Below are 23,826 nucleotides of genomic sequence, written 5' to 3' on the forward strand. Positions count from 1 at the left end.
TGTATTCTCCTTCATTCCCCCCTCTTCCCCTTGTCCCCCTCTTCTTCTCACTGTTCTTCCTTCGTTTTCATTATCTTATCCTTGTTCTCATTTTCTTCCACATGTTCTCCTTGTATTCCTCTTATATACAAGTTCTCTTTGTATTCCTTTTGTAATGCATCAGCTACGTAACGATATCTTAGAACATAATAACGCTGCACACAAGTCGACAGAAGCATTGCAAGGGGGATAGGAGTTCAAAGGGAATACAAGGAGATTGAGGCGAAACACAAGGAGAACAATGGGAATTTTTTCAACTGCTAAAGTTATATAGCGTCTGAGTGAGATGAAGGTGATAATGCCAGCGAAATAAGTCCAGGGTCCAACGCCGAAAATTACCCAGAATTTGCTTTTATTGGATTGAGGGAAAACCCCGGAAAAACCTCAACCAAGTAATTTGTCTCAACCAGGATTTGAACCCAAGCCCGCTCGTTTCATGGTCAGACATGTTAACCGTTACTCCACAACAATGGGAATACAAGGTGAACAAGCTGGATTGCATTTTTACGTAAAGGTCAATTACCAAGTTACAGCCGTCATACCAAAAAATTAGGTGTTAATTACTGAACAGGAGTGATAATATTTTAATTTCGTTTTTAATATACAAGTAAATAAACCCCATTATTTTGTAAATCATATGTCGGTGGTGTTGCTATTTGTCAGTGGCGAAGCTAAGGTGTAGCCTAATTGCTGCGTAGGGTGAAAAAATGTGCTTACCTTGTATCTTTTTATACAACAGACGTTTCTTGGCTTTTCTACGTATCAACTATTTTTTTTTTTGTGGCACATACCCCACAAGAAGATAAGGAACAGTCATTTTCACCCCCAAACAGAATACAGGTATAACAATATAATTTAATTGTCTCAGAACACCCTGTTAGCCGAGGATATTCTTATACCATAAAAACTGAAAATTTCTATTTGTCTTTCTTCATTCGCTATTTCAATCTGTAAATGTAGTGTCGATCTCCTATATTTGTAACCTCATTTTGTTTCATAATGCCCAATTAGAAAACGGTTTCTCTTTCAATTCTGCAAATAATGACCTCAAAATTCTCTCAGTCTGAGCCATTTTACACAAAATTAGTAACACTGCGTCGTTACGAGGCTTTTGCCACAAGCCTCTTGTAGTGGAATGACTGCCAACAGTGAATTTAATGGGCCTATATGGAAGGATCGGAGTGAAACCAAGTGTTACGATACATCGTTATTACGAAATTATACTGTTACTAGATATAACTCAATTTTTTTCGAGTAGGCTAAACCTCAAAAGTCTCTTAAGAGCTTCGCCACTGAATTATTTGTATTGAAACTTTATTACCAACCAAATTCTAGCAATTTCAAAAGTGTTTTTATATTAATGAACCCACACTTTAACAAATTAGCTCCGCACTTCTTTCTGAAACACGAATGTGAAAGGCATCCGATGTCTAGAAATTAAGTTCATTTTCTATTAACGATCACAACAGCACATTTCCTTCCTGAAGCAGTAGGGTGCTCCTTTATGTGTTAGTTGCCGCTTTCTCTTATGTCACTGCATTACGACATATTTATACCAGATTCTCTTCACCCCACTGGGACCCTAAAAGTGAAGTGGCAGTATAGATGTTGGTCTACTTTCAGTCCCCAGTACGAACATATCCTGCAACCTTGAATTCGCAGATATACATGGATGGGACTTTCCAGGAAACGCATGTTGTAAAAGGAAGAGAACTGGCCCCAATTCGTTCGAGGTAAACATTTCTCTTGCATGTTTAACATTCCCCTCGACTCGAGTAAACACAGAGGCCAAGGCCCTCGAGGTTCAGTGTCAAGTTTCATCGCGACAGCGTGACAGAAATAAATAACAATCGCTGCATTCTAGGTCCGTGTCCGTTAGTTCGGGCGAAGTATCCATGCTTTGATTAAATCTATTTCATGTCTTGGCCAACATCTGTATAATTTATAGGACTTCCATTTCCCTCACTTAAGGTGTACATCGACTCAGGATAAAAATCCACATTTTTTTTCCTTAACGTCTTTCGAACTTTGGTGACATGATTCTTGGGAGTAAACTAAGCTATCTACTGTATATAATTCAAAGTTGAAAATCGAATTTAGGGGCTGAAATAAATTAAAAAAAAAATAATACAATTTTGGGCCGAGCTAACTCAAGGGTAAAACTTCTTTCGCCAAAATGATCCCTTACATATGGAGAATGTTACTTGCTTACTTATTTACAAATGGCTTTTAAATTACCCGCAGGTTCATTGCCGCCCTCACATAAGCCCGCCATAGGTCCCTATCCTGTGCAAGATAAATTCAGTCTCTATCACCATATCCCACTTCCCTCAAATCCATTTTAATATTATCTTCCCATCTACGTCTCGGCCTCCCCAAAGGTCTTTATCCCTCCAATCTCCCAACTAACACTCTATATGCATTTCTGGATCCGCCCATACGTGCTACATGCCCTGCCCATCTCAAACGTCTGGATTTAATGTTCCTAATTATGTCAGGTGAAGAATATAATGCGTGCAGCTCTGCGTTGTGTAACTTTCTCCATTCTCCTGTAACTACATCCCTCTTAGACCAAAATACTTTCCTAAGAACCTTATTCTCAAACACCCTTAATCTCTGTTCCTCTCTCAAAGTGAGAGTCCAAATTTCATAACCATACAGAACAACCGGTAATATAACTATTTTATAAATACTAACTTTCAGATTTTTTGACTGCAGACTAGACGACAAACTTTTCTCAACCGAATAATAACAGGCATTTCCCACAATTATTCTACGTTTAATTTCCTCCCGAGTCTCATTTGTATATGTTACTGTTGCTCCAAAATATTTGAATTTTTCCACCTCTTCCAAGGATAAATCTCCAATTTTTATGTTTCCATTTTGTACAATATTCTGGTCACGAGACATAATCATATACTTTGTCTTTTCGGGATTTACTTCTAAACCTATCGCTTTACTTGCTTCAATATTACATAATAAAATTAATAATATAATTATTTATTTAACTTATCTTGAACTATTAAAAAGAAATGCCACATTATATAAGTACTTCAGAAAAGATATATGTATATTTGTATATTTTGAGAAAAAATAATTATAATCAATTCAAAATAATAATTTTAGTTTAATTTGGTACCTCAATGAAGTCTCTTGCCCAACTGGAAGTCTACTTTTTGTCCATAGGAAGGCTAATAAATGTCAGAAAATGTGAAATAGGAGAAAACAGACACTGAAAATGGGTAAGGTATAGAAAGTAGGCTATAGTGAAATTACTGTAGGCCTAATATGGGTACAAGTTATATATATTTTTAAACTAGAAGAAATGAGCTTCCAGATGAGATAAAAACATTATTTACCAAAATTTTGAAGATATCTGACATTTCTAGAGCCAATATATATCTTAATGCTCTAGGACAGTATTCGGTATTTGTGTAGCAGTAATGTAAGATGACAATGATTTACAGTAAGGTCACCAGATGCCCTCGTTTCCCGGGGACAGTCCCCGAATTTAATAATTTGTCCCCAGATATCCTCAGATTTTCAGTGTTATATCATTATAATTTTACGAAAAGTTAGTTAAATATCTCCGTACCTGATATACTCATTCACAACATAAGATATCCGTGGAAAAGTTGGAAGAAAAATTACAGGAGAATCTGAAGTGAGGGAACTTACCTAGCTGCGCACTACTTTGTTCACCATGCAACTCGCCAGACCTAACCGAGCTTAAAGTTTTTTGCCCTATCAAGTGAACCAGCAAGGACTACAGTTAATGAAAATAAAACAGTCTCTAAGGTAGACAGTACTGATAAACCAGCGACGAAAGTAGACCTATACAAAGTGAAATTAAATTCAAAGAGGAGCGAAATTAATAAATTAAGACACTATCCACTCAGACTGAACAACAGATGTTCGATATAACCTCAATCATATTCCGTCCGTAAATTGTAAAAAGAAAAACGGAATGTTCGAGTAGATAATGGAAAAACTAGAATTATTGTGTTATCTAGATACAAGATCCGACGGAAAGAGAAGAATTTGTTACCGAAGAATGTTATATGATTCTAGCGAGACTAATTGACTATTAATGTAAACTTAGAAAAAAAGAAAGCTAAGATAAGATTAAGTCCGAATGTACTGCAACATGCAACTATAAAAACTCGAGGAGATAGTGAAATGAAGTACACAAAGCCGCCCGTTTGGATAGTGATAAAATCTCTATGAATATAATATCAAAAGGGAAACTAAAGCACCAGAGTTCTGCATCGTGATACTAACAGCCAACATTGCGCATGCGTGACATAAGAAACATAATAAAACTGCCATAGCAAAGAGCTATGCTTGCTGCTACACACGAACCAGCGAAATGCGTTTTGAAGTTTGCTAATTATAAGTCTGAAGTGTTACAGGAGTGCAATATCGGTTTCATCGTGGATACAATGTTCGAATATTTGCATCCGTTCATGAATCACACACTGGAGGCCATATGCACATATCTGAAACAGAAGTTTCTGTTGGTGTTGTTACAGCAAGTCTAATAAAAGTCTGAGACAATTGTTAGTAGACAGGTTATGACATAGACTATACAATGTTTGATAGCGAGTGATGTGTGATAATAACAAAATGACAGTTAAAAAAGAGGGGATAGGAGGAGAAATAATCAAAGGACACACGATGGCTAGTGTTTGCGAGGGAATTTGGGGTTCAGATTAATCGTCTATGTGAGCATCGACCCTGTTGGACTCTTGTCACACTCAGAACTTCGCCGTTCCGTTCGAAGGGGCATAAGATAATTTCAAGAGGAAAAACTGAACATGGACTTAATACAATAGAAATTGGTTAATTAAAAAATTCGAATAACTATGTATTCCTCTAGATATTCATATTTAAACCAATGTTAAAAATCCATATTTAATTCGAATTTTGTAGCTTACATTTGGATAATTCCAGCACTTCACTGATTTCAACGGAAATACTCGTATTGTCCAATCTGCAATTCTAGTGAAAGTGTAAAACGTTTTTGGTCGTAATCTCTCTCATTAGCGTCTCTATGAACTCAAATTCTACTCTTAAACTTCATATTGATAGACAGGTAGTGGAACAGGAAAAGGTCATTGTTACTGTTAAAAGATTTCGTAGCATTATTCAGTGACTTGATTCAGTGAAGAACTATTTTCAGAACATGGGAGAGGTAATAGTAGTAGGAAGAAGAATAAAGTGCATAAGATTTGTTGATATTATGGTGTTCTTAGAGCAAGACGAGATGATGCTTAGCGGTATGCTACAGGAGTTAAGTAATGGCTATGAGCAATATGAGTTGAAAATAGATAATGCAAACAAGACGAAGACCATGGTTATCGGAAGAAAAATAAGGAAGGTAAACGTGCGATGCAGTAGAATACCATGAGCACGGGTATTCTACTTTTTTTTGGGAATGCTAGGGTGATTTTATATGTAAAAAATATGTAACTTATCTCTGTTCTAGCAATAAAGTATTATTATTATTATTATTATTATTATTCACCTGACATAATTAGGAACATTAAATCTAGACGTTTGAGATGGGCAGCACATGTAGCACGTATGGGCGAATCCAGAAATGCATATAGAGTGTTAGTTGGGAGGCCGGAGGGAAAAAGACCTTTGGGGCGACCGAGACGCAGGTAGGAGGATAATACTAAAATGGATGAGGGAGGTAGGATATGATGATAGAGACTTGATTAATCTTGCTCAGGATAGGGACCAATGGCGGGCTTATGTGAGGGCGGCAATGAACCTCCGGGTTCCTTAAAAGCCAGTAAGTAAGTAAGTAAGTAAGTAAGTATTATTATTATTAATACTATTATTATTATTATCATCATTATTATTATTACTATTACTATTATTATTATTATTATTATTATTATTATTATTATTATTATTATTATTATTATTATTATTGTAGGAACAGGTTTAATCTTGCTCAGGATAGGGACCGATGGAGGGGCTTATATGAGAACGGCAATGAACCTCCAGGTTCCTTAAAGGCCATAAATAAGTATTATTATTGTTTTTATTATTATTGTTTTTATTATTATTATTATTATTATTATTATTATTATTATTATTATTATTATTCACCTGACATAATTAGGAACATTACATCCAGACGTTTGAGATGGGCAGGGCATGTAGCACGTATGGCCGAATCCACAAATGCATATAAAGTGTTAGTTGTGAGGCCGGAGGGAAAAAGACCTTTGGGGAGACCGAGACGTAGATGGGAAGATAATATTAAAATGGATTTGAGGGAGGTGGAATATGATGATAGAGACTGGATTAATCTTGCTCAGGATAGGGACCAATGGCGGACTTATGTGAGGGCAGCAATGAACCTCCGGGTTCCTTAAAAGCCAATAAGTAAGTAAGTAAGTAAGTAAGTAAGTAAGTAAGTAAGTAAGTAAGTAAGTAAGTAAGTAAGTAAGTAAGTAAGTAAGTACCGTATTATTATTATTATTATTATTATTATTATTATTAGGCCTATTATTATTATTGTTACTATTATCATCATTATTATTGTTATTATTATTATTATTATTATTATTATTATTATTATTATTATTATTGTAGGAACTGGCTTAATCTTGCTCAGGATAGGGACCGATGGAGGAGTTTATGTGAGAACGGCAATGAACCTCCAGGTTCCTTAAAGGCCATAAGTAAGTATTATTATTGTCTTATTATTATTGTTTTTATTATTATTATTATTATTATTATTATTATCACCATTTTTCATTTTATCCATACACAAGCGAATCGCCCTATCCCTATAAGGTCTGAAAAGTTATTTCGAAAGCTTATTTAATTTCTCTTTTACGTAGTTGAAGCGTGCATTTCCATAACATTGTAAGTGCCGAAATCGGGAGAATCTATTTTTTCACATATATCTGTTGTAGGTGCCCTGTTTGATAATATTACGAAGGGTTATGAAGAAAGTGTTGCTCCAAGTAATAAAGTAGTGCACTTTCAGGTTGTGTAAGTTACAGCGTTGTATGTATTGTATAAAACTATTTTTTGTTCCTACTGTAAACTTTACAAATTGGCACTTACAACGTTCTGGAAATGCACGCTTCAGTTATTCTTACACACACTGTTCCAACCATCCTTACCTCCACCCATTCTTCCACTCGCCAACTCACGCACCCATCTATAAATCTATCAATGCAATTGTTCAGAGACGCATAGTCTATTTTAAATCCATTATTATGAATCTGAATTAAATCTGTACGAAATTCTTAGTGAAAGTCTGTAAGTAGGCAACTTTTTACACTTATACCTTGAGTTCTCTATAATAATTTTATATCTACTCTTCATTTCAGAGGCATGTATATTTTTTCTATTAAAAAAACGATATTACTTTCAATACATTTAATGAATTCCAACAGGTCTAAAGTGGCGAAATGGAGTCACGCCACATTGGGGACATTCGTCCCTACAAAAACAGATTTAGTCTACAAATTAAGAAGTCACGTCTTTATTTTTCCGCTCGATTTGTCATTCATGGCCACAAAGAAAGACAAACCAAAGGTATTCTCATTATACTATCAATTTTGAATTAACGATGAAGTCTTATTATTTCTATTATTTGTCTATGTGTGTTATACAACCTCTCAAGATTCCAAACCTTCTTTTCTTAGCCTACTTATACATGTTTCCATTGATTTATAATCATTATTTGTTGAGGTAGTCTTGTCTCTGGTATCCTACTATAGACGTTTTAACTTTACTTTCTAATATACTTATATGTTCATATCAGTAGGCTAACTCAATGAGACCGAAGAATCCTTGCAAAGACGACAGATCTAGCGTACCATTTAGATTTTTACTCTCCTAAATTTCCCTAGTCATTGTGGTGAGCGAATGTTTTCTCTGAAGACCAACACTTTTTAGTAATTGTTCTAGTCTATTTCGCTAATGTAGAAAATAGCATGAGGTTCCTGTGATCGAAACTTGACTCCACAACCACCCTCTCATAACTGGACTTGCATTTGAAATGCAGCACTGTCTAGACAGAATTAGAACGTTACCCTTAATTCTAGAAGTGATCGCCATGCTTCACTGCTTGATAATTTTCTGAAGTCACTGAATAAAGCACAGCATCATCTTAACGTCCAGAAAGCGGTTAATAAGAAAAACAGCTGATTATAGAGATGATGTACTGTATTTGTGAATTGTATTATAGCAAAACCTCCTTCAATTGGCCACCTTTCGTTCCGGCTAATCCAAGTCAATATGAGAATGATAAGTTGAACAAAATTCTGGGTCCGACTTGAGGGATGTAGGCACTAAATTGAGCAAAAACAAAAACAACTATATTCTGCAAAAATTCGTTACTGAAGTTACTAAGTTGATCAATAATAGTACATTATGCAACGAGCCTATAATGATAGTAATTAAGACGCGAGTATGTTTGTTTATGAAACGAGCGCAAGCGAGTTTCATAATTTTCATACGAGCGTCTTAATTACCATTATAGGCAAGTTTCATACGACTTTTTATGCTCGACCATATTTCTAACTTGAAATTATTCAGAAGTATTCATTTTATTCGTATCTAACTGAAGAGTGGGAGTGACCTTGTGTATCGCTCGTAAATTGTGAGATGTGCGCAGACGCGAAAGTATTGATTTTTTTCCGAGGAACAATTATGTCATTGACCTTGTTATAATCTAGAGAATTTTGATATAACCTGGAAATTGATTTATAATTGAAAAACGAGATGACAAATTGAATTTATTTGAATATTATTTACAATTAACACTAATTATTATAGTAACAGAACATAACCTTCTGCGACAGTATTGGATTTCCAGCCTCCGTGACGTTTCCCTCGTTGTCTTTCGATTGCATATCCGAGAATAGGCCTAATCGAAAACCTGAACTTTAATAACCTGCATTAAAGGACTGCTGCCAGGTGTATAATTACTACATTTTGGCATGGTCGAGCATAAAATATGTTAACTGACCAAAAATTGAGATAAGACAAAAAAATATATATTTCCACTTTTTTGGAGTAACGGTTAGCATGTCTGACCGTGTAACAAGTGGTCCTGGGTTGAAATTCTGATTGAGGTTTGTCCATAGTTTTCCCTCAACCCATTAAGAGCAAATGCTGAATAACTTTCGGCGCTAGACCCTAGACACATTTCGCTGGTACGATGACCTTCATTGCACTCAGACACTGGGTGACCGTCGCAGTTGATAAAAGCGCCATGAAATAAATCAAACCTTTCCACTTTTGCAGACCCAGAGCTGAAAGCGTATGCAAAGAATTTTACCTGCATTTAGGCCTACAGGTGTGGTTAACAATTTCTTGTTTTATTTGAATTTAACAATTTGATATTAGCTTATATTAAAATTATCTAGAAATTGAAGAGTAGGCCTAACTTTAAAAAATAAACAATAATTACGTTTTCTTTATAAATCGTGTCGAGCTGCTTCGCAAATTCCACACTTACTGGAATATTTTTATATGAAACCAGCTTTACGAACTCATAATGGATTATTTTGTTGGTTTTGTACTACTGCCATTTTGTAGTCTAACCTTTATTCTCCTATTGGTTTTATGAAGCTGGTATAGTTACTTACTTACTTACTTACTTACTTACTTCCTGGCTTTTAAGGAACCCGCAGGTTCATTGCCGCCCGCCATTGGTTCCTATCCTGAGCAAGATTAATCCAGTCTCTATCACCATATCCTACCTCTCTCAAATCCATTTTAATATTATCTTCCCATCTACGTCTCGGCCTCCCCAAAGGTCTTTTTCCCTCCGGCCTCCCAACTAACACTCTATATGCATTTCTGGATTCGCCCATACGTGTTACATACCCTGCCCATCTCGAACGTCTGGATTTAATGTTCCAAATTATGTCGGGTGAAGAATACAATGCGTGCAGTTCTGTGTTGTGTAACTTCCTCCATTCTCCTGTAACTTCATCCCTCTTAGCCCCTAATATTTTTCTAAGCTGGTATAGTCGCAGGAAATTAAACACAGAATAAATATGAAAACTTTTATCATCCAGTCTGTTGTCAAAAAATCTGAAAGTTAGAATTTATAAAACAGTTATATTAGCCGGTTCTTCTGTATGGTTGTGAACTTGGACTCTCACTTTGAGAGAGGAACTTAAGTTAAGGGTGTTTGAGAATAAGGTGCTTAGGAAAATATTTGGGGCTAAGAGGGATGAAGTTACAGGAGAATGGAGGAAGTTACACAACACAGAACTGCACGCATTGTATTCTTCACCTGACATAATTAGGAACATTAAATCCAGACGTTTGAGATGGGAGGGCATGTAGCACGTATGGGCGAATCCAGAAAAGCATATAGAGTGTTAGTTGGGAGGCCGGAGGGAAAAAGACCTTTGGGGAGGCCAAGACGTAGATGGGAAGATAATATTAAAATGGATTTGAGGGAGATGGGATATGATGATAGAGACTGGATTAATCTTGCTCAGGATAGGGACCATGTGTGGGCGACAATGAACCTCCGGGTTCCTTAAAAGCCAGTGAGTAAGTAAGGTATAGTGGCAGATAAACAATTAATTAAGGACCCGTTTCAAAGATGTGTTGAAACAGTCTGGCCAGCAGGCACTATTTTGATACCAGATATACATAATGAAAACAACCGGATTAACAGAACCTTGACCTTCTCAGCTTAGCTTATACTAACGCCGATATTTCATCCATTTCAATTAGATTGAATGACAGTTGATGTAAGGAGCAATAACAAACGTCGAGGTAGTAATTTCATTGAATTGCAATGTTGTGCTCTTATGACTGTAATCAGACACGGATTCCGAGGCATTGTCTCCGTTCAGTGACTCACGTAACTGTCACAACTTCCTTGTTGGCGTCCGATCAAACATTTGTTGACCTTCAAAGTTATACGGTCAGAGTCGCATTTTGGGTCAAATATTCAAATATACGTATTTTCCGACTTGACTTAGTGATACGAATACAACACTTCCTTAGTAAGAGAAAAAGCGTTACACAAATTCACTAACTGCGTGATTAATGGATTGGATGATGTCAAGATGGTATTTGGACGAATTAGCTATGGAATTATTGGAATCTGCCTTATACTTGGGGAAAACCTAAGAAGAAAATAATCAAAGTGGGCTTCGAATCAAAGACATTGCTTAAAAAATACTATTTAAAAATATTTTGTGTCCATCATTTTACGTTGGACTTAACGTACAGAGACCTGATGAATGTCCACAAAACCCGAGCAACAGTTCATGAGAAAAGAGAATTTGCTGTACACAAACGAACAGACGGTTCAGACAGCATACGAAAAAGTGGTTTCCGAAATGCAGTATTTTGAAAAATATCACATAATTGTTTTTCAAAATATATATAACAGTGAATATAACCTCTGATTGAGGTTCTGGTTAATATGTACCTCTATTATCAGGCAGTACATCTCACTTGACGATATGTGTCAGAGGAAGAACAATTGCTTGTTTCAATCTGAAGACTGATTAGTGTAACATGTAGCTAATCGGCGATGGATGCAATGGAGGGGGAAAGGAACTGGCCACCCTACCCCATTATCTTCTGGCCTAGTTGCCTCATAAGTGATCATTTTTGGTGTCACTTGTTAGGTTCAGACCTGTCTTCGAACAGTTGACTAAACAACAGTGAATAGTCTGTTTTGTAAGTGGTATAAGAAAATAAAATACAGAGATTAAATATAATTTCAGTGAGTATTTATTATTCTTTTAAGTCCTCCTAAGTTCTATTCATTAGGTAGGTCTGCTTAATTAGTCTTCATACGTCATTGAAAAAAATCTGTAACATGACCACCTCTAGGCCTACATGTTGTCTGGGTGTAGGTAAGTTCAGCAAAATTTTGCCTGTGTGTATTGTATTGTATTGTATTTATTAACATTCCATCACAGTCTAGTATATACAGTCACGAAGCTCAATACGTAGTAAGTATGCAAACATTAGATAGCTGCTCACCACTAGGATCGCTAATATCGCCTCATTACAGACAATGCGAAATAATACCGGCACAGTCTATTGTTTCTAGCACCCTCAAAACTCAAGCTTCGTGACTGTATCCTAGTAGACTGTGATTCCATGGTATTCATAAGATTGCTTCACAACTAGAATATGGAACAAGTCAAAAAAAAACTTAATACTATTATGAAGTCTTAATTTATAGTCACAGTCTAGATGAAATATATACAGAAGAGATTTACAATATAGTCTACTAGTATAACACAAAGTTTTAGTATCAATTTCGTGAAGCGTTATTGAATGTCATGTATTCACCTACAGAATAGAAGGCGTGAGAAATTAGGCACTTCTTTAATTTGGCCCTAAATAATCTTGCATTAGGACAGAGCATCTGTTTTGTACCGATATGTCTGTACCCGCTTGTGCTTTACTGTGTACTTGTAAATTCCTTCCTCCCCTATCCAGCAAAGTTGCCGAACGCCTAATATTATAAACTTTAATAATTAGTTAAATATTGTAATAAGAAAAAAAATTGTGAGAACATTTTTTTTTCCTTATGACATGAACAATCATCAGTTAAAATAATGGCACTTATACCCCATGCACCCTGTATAATTTTTACACGTTGCTCTTAAGGGAAGACTCCACTGAAAATCATGAAAATTTTTCCAAATTTGTTTAGCTATTTCACGTATTCAAAATTTATATTTTCATACCCCAAATGGATTCAGCTCAATTCTGATTAGAAATACTCGTATGTTTACACTTTTTAAATTAAGGCTGGAAGGGGGCGTGGAATTAAAAAGAGCTGTCAAAATTGTTTTTCATCGAAGAATCCTTTTTTAAAAATTTCTGATTACAAATCTAGTAACTTTTTTGTTACATTCCACGCCCCCTTCCAGCCTTAATTTAAAAAGTGTAAACATACGAGTATTTGTAATCAGAATTGAGCTGAATCCATTTGGGGTATGAAAATATAAATTCTTCTCAATAGGTGAAATAGCTAAACAAAAATTGGAAACATTTTCATGATTTTCAGTGGTCTTCCCTTAACGTGGATGTGGTCTTATATGTGAGGAGGTCTAATAAGCGAGTAAATACGGTAATTCACAACACGATAAAAGAACTGAATTGTATTTTGTGATCTGAGATATATAAATTGAGCGAAATTAATTAAATATTTCAAAAAGGAAACATGTAAATTAAGCAAATGCTTACGTAAATAGAGGAATGGACGCGTAGATTGAACAAATGGATATGAGTGCTAGTTTTAATGTTGGCATATACTACCTTCTGAGTTCAGGGAATTCCAAGACAAGGCATTGACAAGTTCCTGAGTCTGGAGACACCGAGACAGAATTGTTGGAATATTTTCGTTGAGTTCTGAGAATACAGAGACAAAAGTGTTTACACATACGTTCTGTGTTCGGAAATACCGGGACAAGAGTTTTGGCACATACCAGAGGTCTGCATCGGACGTTTTCGCTCGAGCGCCAATTAGTTCAAAGCATAATCCGATAGGTAGCGCATATGCATGATGGGTAAAATTGTCGCGAGCGATAAATCCCCGAACGGTATAAGCCGAGCGTTAGACATTCGTCCTTGTTACAGTTATGAACTGTGTAGTAACATCATAGATGTTTATCATTTCAAAACTTTGCAGTGTTTAAGTAACCTCTCCATAGCAAAACTACAAAACTTGCTTTAAAATGTAATATAAGGTAGGTAAATGTTTTTTATGTTCCCCCTCCCCACACACAGGAGTGATTTTGTTTTTGCCACATCTGATAGATGTTATTGGATGTAAATGTAATTATTATAAACGGAGAACACAATCACGATAATGCAAGAACCGTATTAAGTTTTCTAGTAATAATAATAATAATAATAATAATAATAATAATAATAATAATAATAATAATCTCTAATAATTAGTGTACCAATCTTTGCGTTTGTAACAGTTGTTCATAATGATTATTCGTTTTATTATATTTTCTGTAACGTTATCTCTGTACTAATATTGTTATTAATATACTGCTATATCAATAATGTTTTGTAAAAGTTTCTACATTGTCGCAATATATAGGCGGAACACTATGTATGGACCTATCATATTATATAATATGTGGTAAATCAAATATTGAATAATTATTAATTAGCAATAATAACTGTACATCGAAGTTTTTCATACTGTTTTATTTATAACTTCATATTTATGTTTTGGCACGTTCCATTAGACTGATCCATTAAACGTTTGTCATAAACGCAGAAAATAAAGCCTTATTTTTTACCGTGTGAGCAAAACATATGTGTATCTTATCTGTCGCCTTCCATCCTAGATCATATATACCGAGATAGCTCGGTCTTATAGGCTTTGACGGTAACAACTTTTGTCAGGTTTACTATGCTGCCATCTAGTTGTTACACAAGGAGTCACGTCATAATTCCCATTTGAATTGCATTAGCGACTGTACTGCCATCTCGTGTTCGTTTACGGCGGACGGGTGGCGATCCTGGCGGGTGTTCTCTTCAAAGTGCTGCCGATTTTAACATAGGGATGAGCTATCTGTTACATATATGATCTAGGCTTCCATACAAGATAAGACATGTCGGTGAGATGACCTTGTACTGTGCTTCTATTTATTACGAGCGTATCACGACAGTTCTTATCTCACTTGAGGGTGCGACATTCTACAGAGTTCAAGCGAGCGATTTAACTCCAATGCAGCACTCTGGCACATGCATTCTGGGTTCTGGGGAGTGCTGGCACTCACCTGCTGAGCTGTGCGGATACCAGGTTGCTGTAGGGCGCGAACTTGGCCGGGTTGTTGTACATGGCACACACCAGGCGCTCCCTGCAGCTCTCCGACTCATAACCCAGCTGCTTGAAGACGCTGTCGAGGCGGGAAAGCAGCGGGCTGTAGAAAGGGTCGTAGTTGGTGAGCAGCAGCGATGAGGTCGGGATGTTGTGGAACACCTTGTAGTCCTGCTTCTTGGTCGGCTGCTGGTTTCTCGTGTAGTAGCTGCCGTAGTGGTGCTGCCCATCGGCCGCATAGCTCACCTTCGGGCTCGCCATCGTGTGCGTTTGGTACCTGCGGGCATTGTCGGCGGACCAATTGAGTGACCTGAATAATATTACATATACAACATGCAGACGGAACTGAAATTTAATCCGTGATTGTGATCTGTTGCCTAAAAAATTATAGAAAGTCACTCTTTGGGATGGCGGTATATTCACGATGTAAACTTAAACAAAAATGTAATAGTAAAATACGTTACAAGAGCGGTATGTTGACGTTTTCATGGTCGAGGAAAAGATTGAAAAAGCGAAACGTAGTTGAGCTTTTTTAATTCCCGAGAACATGAAAACAAACATACCGCTCGTGTATCGTACATTATTTTGTACGAAGATCGTTTATTACATACCTGAAAGACGAATTTCTAATTAGTTGCAATGAAATCTCCATGTTGGTTTCTGTTTAATGACGGCAACTTCGGAACACCAAAATCTTTCTTCAACATTGTTGCTATAAAATGTTTTCTGTATTTACTATACAGGCCGTGATATACGTCTGTCTTTTTTCCCCCCAGTCTATAAATGCGAACTTAAAACAAACGGTAAGCTTATGTAATGATTTATTTTTCATTTTAATATTTTAACAATATTATTTATATAACATATTGCAGTAATAACATCGGCATCTGGAATCTTGTTGATTTTTTCACGGCTTCCTTAATGTTACTTGTATCAGGAATGCAATAAGTTTCGTGGAGTAGTAGACTTTACTTAATTTTTGCAAATATTTAAAAACAATAATTAACATTGCAATTTAGGTGAAATTGCAGTGGTAAGTTTCCAATTTGTAATTATTACTATGTTCAACGTCTCTAAAAATAATATGTTAAAAGCCTAAAGCAGTAAAATGAATGTCGCGCTTAAGCGGTAAGAAGAGGGAAATTTTTATGTGTATTACGTTGGGAATACTGAATGTGGTATTTCACACTTACCGCGTATTGGTTCTGTGCGGAAAACAAGCAAATACGCACGATCTCGCACAAAAGATAGATAGTTGATAGCCGTCCCAACCAGGGTTTAATAATCGGCCTCCTAACCAATTCTAAATTAATATTTAAATTTAATTCAATTTTTTCTTTAATAGCCTACCCAGTTAGGTAAGAATAATAATAATAATAATAATAATAATAATAATAATAATAATAATAATAATAATAATAATGTTTTATTTTCGCTGGCAGAGTTAAGGCATTAAGGCCTTCTCTTCCACTCAACCAACCTTAATCAATGCAATACATATTTAAATTACGAATATTTACACTACACTTAAAAGGTTCTCCAGCAATATTCTTCAGTTAAGTTAACGACTAGTAGACTACATATTTAAATTTAGATAAACCTATAAGGTAAAATAGTAACTTAATTTATGAGCTAATTTAATTCAATCAATTATAATTATTTTGAGGTTTGAGACAGCTAGTAAAATGATGAAAATTAATTTAATATAAGCTTACTAGAACTATGTTACAGGGAGAAAAAAAAATATATATATGTAAATCTAAAATATATTTCTATAATGAGAATATTAATGTAATTTCCATTAGAGGTTTTGTAGATCTATTCAGAGAAATGAATGATAATAATAGGAATGGACAGATGTTAGTTTCATTATAATATGTAATAAATATTAATCAGCAATTAATTTGTTAAGTAAGAATTTATGTAATTTTGACCTAAATGAAGTTATTGTCCAACAACCCCTAGGCTATCATTGAGAAATTTATTGGAAATGCACAAACAATTTAAGCTACAAGACAAATTACATTTTATAAAGAATATAAGTGATGATTAATTATGCTAATCGATGACTTCAGTGCAGTGGAGGATATCATGTCCGGGGTGCTGTCAGGAACTTTTAATTTTCGGAAGACTTCTAAGGACTCCCGTGGGGTTGTGCCTCTAGCCCCAATCATAATTCCTATAACGTCCCATGTCTTGATGTTATATTTGGTCCCCAAATCGCTGCAGCATGGCAGATAAATTGTCCGTTTTTCTTTGCAGACTTCTCTAGGTTGTTCCTCGCTGTTCTCAAAACGGTCTGTGGGATCGAGAATGAGTCCACAATTTTTTTTTCGGTCTATAATAATGATATCTGCTTTTCGAGTTGAACCGTCAGCAGAAAGGCACCCAACTTCCTCGTACACCTCATACTTATCAGCCCGGCGAAGTCCATTGGCAATCATGGAGCGTATTTCATTATGAGTCAATTCTCAGTAATTCTCCCTTCCGGCAAAAACCCAGTACATGGGCTAAGGTTTCTTGCTCATCGCATCTTCTGCAGTGGGCAGTACCAAGGCTTCTGACTGGAATAACGTTGCAGATCATTTTGATCGCTTCAGTCCATTGGCTGCAGGAGAGACCCTTCTTGTTGGAAATCCATGCAAATGAGTAAAATGTACGAGTACATAAGCTTTTGAGCAGTATTGTGGATTTACAAAATCGACTGTTTGAAGGAACTGATCTATAACTTTAAAGGGGAGATCTATAACTGAAACTAGATTAATATATTTCAGTACCGGTATTATTTATATTTATCCTGGTAATAATGAACAGTTTGACTCGTAGACATTTTGTTTTTGCGGCATTAACTTCCCATGATTGTATGAGAAGATTCGAAGAGAACGACAGTTACGTAGACTTTCGGCTCCCCCCTACTACCATTAATGCACAACACAATGTCAATACGGCGGTTGCTGTCGTCTGCAATACAACGAACTTATCTGTTGATTTTCGAGTTCATTTTTTCCGATTATTATATGCTTATTTAAGTTGTGTTAACTCTCGCAAGTGGTTTTATATTTTATTTTATCCGTCTTAGTATTTATTTTATTATTGTAAATATTTTTGTTTTATCACTATTATTATTATTATTATTATTATTATTATTATTATTATTGTTGTTGTTGTTGTTGTTGTCACTATTATTTCTATTATCAGCATTACTATTTGATCCTTGTAAAATTTATGTAGACTACTGGACTGTACCCGAGTACGAGCATATGCTCATTTCGGGTATCTATTCATATGTATTCATTTCAAATGTAAATTGTAAATAAATTTGAATTTGAACTTGAGTTTACATTTTGTGTCGTCGTGGTTAGGCCCCAATTATGATTTTGCAAGCAGATTTGCCAGCGCTGCTTGGCTTCTTTAAGTGCGGAGAACACGTGTGATAATTCTAGACGAGAGCTCTATTCTGTTCTTCGATTCGATTCTCGAACTTCCTCTGTACAGTCACTCTTGTCGCGTGATTGGCTAACTTGTTCGCTTTGATCCAAACTTATAAGCTTGAGATACCAAGTTTCTAATGCTTTGGCATGGCGGTTATGCCTAAATTCAATTCAATTCAAATTCAATTCACATTTATTCACAATTTTCATTTCAATGGTATGATAGTTACCACAAATGAGCATGTTCTCGTGCTCGGGTATAGTCCAGTAGAACCAACATAAATTTTACAGACATCAATAATAATAACGATAATAATAATAATAATAGAATAGTGACGCAAATAATACACAAATATACACAAAATAAAATAATAATAACAATAAGGTTGATAAAATAAATATAAAACTAATTAGGTAGAGGTAACACAATTTATTTAATGATATAGTAATCAGAAGAAAATAATAATAAGAACGCGAAGTCCAATAAAACGTTCAGTGAGTCGCAATCGTCGTATTGATGTTATGTTATGCATTATCAGGGGGAAAAATATGAAGCCGACAATATACATCCGAGCATCCTCTTCGAATCTTCTAACATACAACCAGAAGGAGTTAATGATGAAAAACAAAATATCTGAGTCAAATATTCTTTATTTCCAGGACAAATACAATATTAATATTAAAATATTACATTAATCAAATTTCAGTTATAGGTCTCCCCTTTGGTGTTAGAGGTATCACAACAAAATATTTTGATCAATGGCGGGGAAAATATAGCTAAACTTTTAGAAATCCCTAGAGACAGAGGTAGTGACAAATATAGGCAAGTGTATCTTTGGCGATGCTAAGAAAGTTTGTATGGAAACACACAACTTAGTTATGATTAAGAAATTGATCTATGAAGATATAATTGAGCCGTTCAGAGCAGAAGTGGTGTAAGTCAAAATTGGGCAATGATGTTTAAAGTAAAAATTCTGTAAAATACAGCGCAAAGTAGCAATTAATATGTCCTTCGTGCTATCCACTGACTACTAATAGTTTAAATAAATTGAATATTAATTGCTACTTTGCGCTGTATTTTACAGAATGTTTACTTTAACCCTCATTACCCATTTTTGACTTACACCACTTCTGCTCTGAACGGCTCAATTATTGGTCACATTTATTGGAGTGATTTCTAACATTCGTACTAATGTTATATTTACATTTTTAAAGTTTGCATTGTGAATACAATCTTACAGTTCGAGAATTTTAACTCGTACTGAAGGATTAAATAAACCTACCGAGAGCGCATTCAACCGTCTGACCAGCAGCGAAACATTCTTCCCGACTTGGTGTCTGACAGTGGCGTAACACCGCGTAAAATTATCTGGAATGACTTTGATTTATCATTATCTATTTCAAATCCAATCAGATTACATAATTCACAGTGTTGAATAACAAACAAGAGAACTTTCGAAGAGGCAGGATGTGTTCTGGAACAACAACTTAATGAACTGTGTACCACATTGTAAGGCTTAAAGCGTAGCTATATTTTAAAACATTTACAGTAGGTTACATCCATAGATTATAGGCTATGTTAAAAACGCTAGTTTCTCTAAGGCCCAATTGTATAAAACTCCCTGACTACAGATCAACTTTGATCGAAGATCGGAAAGTGAACCGAGTTCAGACACTTCTTCTATTGTATAAAACTTTTCTGCGATCAAATTACCTAGGTTCAAATGCAATCTAAGTTCACGTGAAAAGGATTTGGCAACATCGCATAAACATGTGAAGTATGTGATGCGCGGATCATGTTGTACAGGTTTGTTCAGTGTTGCCAATCTAGTGACTTTAACTCTTTTTCAACGACAATTTCTTTTAACTTTTATATTGCTTAAACAGGGAGTTAGCGATCTTTTTAGCACCCCATAGTGACAAAATTTGATATTTCTTTGTTGATAATGAGAAATCTAGCAACTTTCCAACTACTTTTTGGCGACTTTCCGCTCACTCTGTTGGAGACACTGGTTTGTTTTGTGTATTGTAAATAATGGCGGACAATAAGAAGGTTGACTGTTCTCTAAATTGTTATCATGTTATGGTGTTCGATACTGCTAAACATAATAAAGCTTTATAAAATGACAATTTTCGTTTAGTAATACAGTTAATTGAAAATGTATGAATGTACCTATCACATCCATTAATAATTAATGCTTGTTATAAACATAATATAATTATAGGTTATGTTATCTGATACTGCTGAACACGATAGAGCCTTATAATATATAAGAATGTGTATTAAGGGAAGAAATTGAAAAAAAAAAAATATATATATATATATATATCTTCCATATTTATTAGTAGGCCTAATAATAATAATGGATATTTTATTTACACAATCTGTCACTCGTATATTTCAAACAGAAAGAAATAACTGAACTTGGATCATCTAACTTAATCGGAGAAATTTCTTCAGTCAAAGTTGACTTTAGTTTAAGACAAATTAATCTCAGATTAGACTTTATACAACACAAAATTTCAAGTTCAGCTAGAACGAGGATCAATTTAACCTCTGATCTAAGATTAAATGGTTTATACAATAGACCCTAAATGTTCTATTATTATTAGTTACGTTCACTACGCTTCATTTTCAACTTACCTACCAACGACGTTTTTAGACTATCTAATCCATATCATCAGATGCCAGTATTTTAGAAAGATTTTAACTGTACACAAAACGACTTACCAAAAGCAGTGAGAACTGCTTACAATGATAGTGCCAAGATTCCTTGAATAGAAAGTCCTATAACATGCTATAAAATATAATAAATTCTCTTTTCTCTGAGAAGTAGGTCTCATTGTACGTGAGAGACGTGTCTTTAAAATATCCATTTCATGACTGCCTCCTGGAGATTCTTAGTGCGCTGTATCATGTGTGACGTCAGGTAACAAAACTATTGCTACTAAATTCTCTGTCCGCTTGACTGTTATGAGACTTAAACTTTCTTGAGTGACTGGACGTTATTCCATGTCGCTGTAAAGCCTGTGTCATTGCTATTTCTTGTATTTTAATATAGTAACATATCATTTTTCTACAGTCCAGGCTTTCCTCTTATATCAAATTTCCACTGTTATAGAAATAAATTAAGCGAATTTAAGTAGAATAAATGGAACATTATATAATATAGGAAGATCAATGTTTAAAGAAACATGAATACAGCGAGTTTCTTTAGAAGAGATCTCTATAGATATTCACACAAATGTTCCATTGTCTGTGGAGGCGGCGGACAAGCGGGAAAAAACAACCTTTACTGATCATTACATTAATGCTGTCTTCACATTACCTTCTGTGCGAAGTCTGTGTCTCTTTCGTTTAAAATCCCAATATATGAAAGTCACAAGGTGACAAATCGGGGCTGTGAGTTGGATGGTCCAGAGCCTTCTCCTGTTAAGAAGTCGTTCGCTGGTCACTTTTGGACGGATGTGGAATAACATTAGCCATGTATATAGGCGCCTGACAGAACTAAATTGTTCTCGACACATACCACGTCCTTATTACTTCAAGGACAGCAGATCATTTAAGTCGGGGCAAACAAGTTTCATTTAATTATGCTTCGTATTGTCCTAAGGTCCCGCGCCGTGATGTCATAGTCTAAGGCAGTGATGTCAAAACAAGCGCATTTTTCTGATCTTGAAGTTGTACGTGGGCATCAAGCGCTAAGTATGGAAGGAGGAAGAATTATGTATATAAATAAGCAGCCTGTTGGATTACGAAAACAGTGGTGTACAAACTTCAAACGGAACGTGAAATTTTATGTCGTTATTTTTATATGGCTTCTTTCTGTATATTTTCTATATAAAATAAAAGTACTAATATCAATTTCTTAATATTGCAGTTGTGTTTTAAACGTTAATAACATAATAAAGAATAAGGAGAAATATTCACATAAATTCCATAGTAGTACAACTATACTGTACTAAGTGAATGAAACACATCATTCATAAAAAAGTGATATCCCAGAGAAAGAGACTGAGTATGACATGATAAGTTGGAACTGATATTGATGATGTCTTTAGCCTTATAAAGGAAATCAATAAACTAATCAAACAATATTATACTACAAAGCAAAGTTACCTAGGTATGTATATGTTTTAACTGCAACTAATATTACATAACAAAACTCTTATCGCATTACGCTTTTAAGACGATGTTGGTGGGCAACGTCCTATCATCAGATTATTAAATTATTTTTTCGAAATCTGCTGAAGGTATAGAGCTTGGGCGCATATGTTTTCTTTATGATGTAACAATAGTTGCTTTGTTAATTCATTTCCTTACAACTATTCTCCATGCTAATATTTTCAAAATTTTCAAAATACTAACTTCAGTAATACGTATTTACGATATATTAGATTTACGAAAACATGGTTTCAGTACCTGTAAGGCTACTAAATAAACATATTTGAAAATTTTACATTTCTGTAAAAAAGTTGAGAAAATATTCCTTTTTAATAAAATAGCAAACTTGTGAAAACTGAACATTGAAATTAAAATTTACATTCTTATAATGCGCTTACACTTCTCAGACTTAATCTAAAAATTAACATGGATGCAGTTTTGATAAGTTCTCTTCCCTTTATCCATTGAATCAGTGCTGGCCATGCACGACCAAACGACATATTCTACATCTTTCGTCTGTCTCTTTCCTTTCTGCTGTAAAGCGCTCAGGCTCTTCTGAGCTCTGAAGCGCGAGCTTGTGCCGTGCCTATGGGCATCAGTTGACATGACTGGTCTAAGGCATCATGCCTAGGACTCGCTTTACGAAATGCGCACTGGTTCGAATCCTCATGGGGAAAAAAAATTTTGTCATGAAATTTTGGGCCAGTGGATGGGATCGGTGCCTACCCAGCATCGTGATTGACTTGGGGAACTACGATAGGTAGCGAAATTCGGTTACGAAAGCCAGCTGTAACGGCTTGGAGGATCATTGTGATAACCACACGATACCTCCATTCTGGCTGGATGATCGTCCACTTTTGCTTCGCATTGAAAGTGTGGCCAGCAGCCGGCTGGTCGGTCTGAGCCAAAAAAGGGGCTGTAGGGCCACGGATTGTTATATTCGTAAGAGGAAATATGGTAAATTAAGTTCTTTCTATATTCCGTTTCGAATTCAGTCTAAATTTTTACACCCTCCAGTCAGATATCTAGGCTATCTATGAAGAGACGAAAAAGACCCTTTTTTAAAAGATTATTGCCATTAGTTGTAAAACCCCTAGTTTCTGAAATGATTACCGATCGATAGTTGTAAATATCCCATACTTTTTGGACTGTCATTCACATGCAAAAGGGTTTTCTTAAATTTTCAAATGAAAAGAAACGAATACGGTTAGAGTCTCATTGTGGGCCACTAATGTAATTCAACATTCCTATTACTTTTTGATACGGAAATAAGAATAATTAGAATACATAAATAGCCATTTTATATAAATTTGTACAAATTAATGACATAAATTCACCTTAACCAAACAATTTATAAATTAAATAATGTA

General features: G+C 35.2%; 1 protein-coding gene across 2 annotated transcripts in view; it reads right to left on the bottom strand.

The window, feature by feature from the left end:
* The window catches only part of Osi24 (Protein), a 226,835-nt gene that overhangs the window by 20,110 nt on the left and 182,899 nt on the right, over nt 1-23,826 (bottom strand). For both annotated transcript variants that reach the window (XM_069823218.1, XM_069823217.1), the window contains exon 5: nt 14,820-15,137. In XM_069823218.1, the coding sequence (XP_069679319.1) occupies nt 14,820-15,137 (318 nt within the window). The remainder of the gene's footprint in view (nt 1-14,819; nt 15,138-23,826) is intronic.

This window comes from Periplaneta americana, chromosome 4 (genome assembly GCF_040183065.1).
Source record: "Periplaneta americana isolate PAMFEO1 chromosome 4, P.americana_PAMFEO1_priV1, whole genome shotgun sequence".
Classification (NCBI taxonomy): Eukaryota; Metazoa; Arthropoda; class Insecta; order Blattodea; family Blattidae; genus Periplaneta; species Periplaneta americana.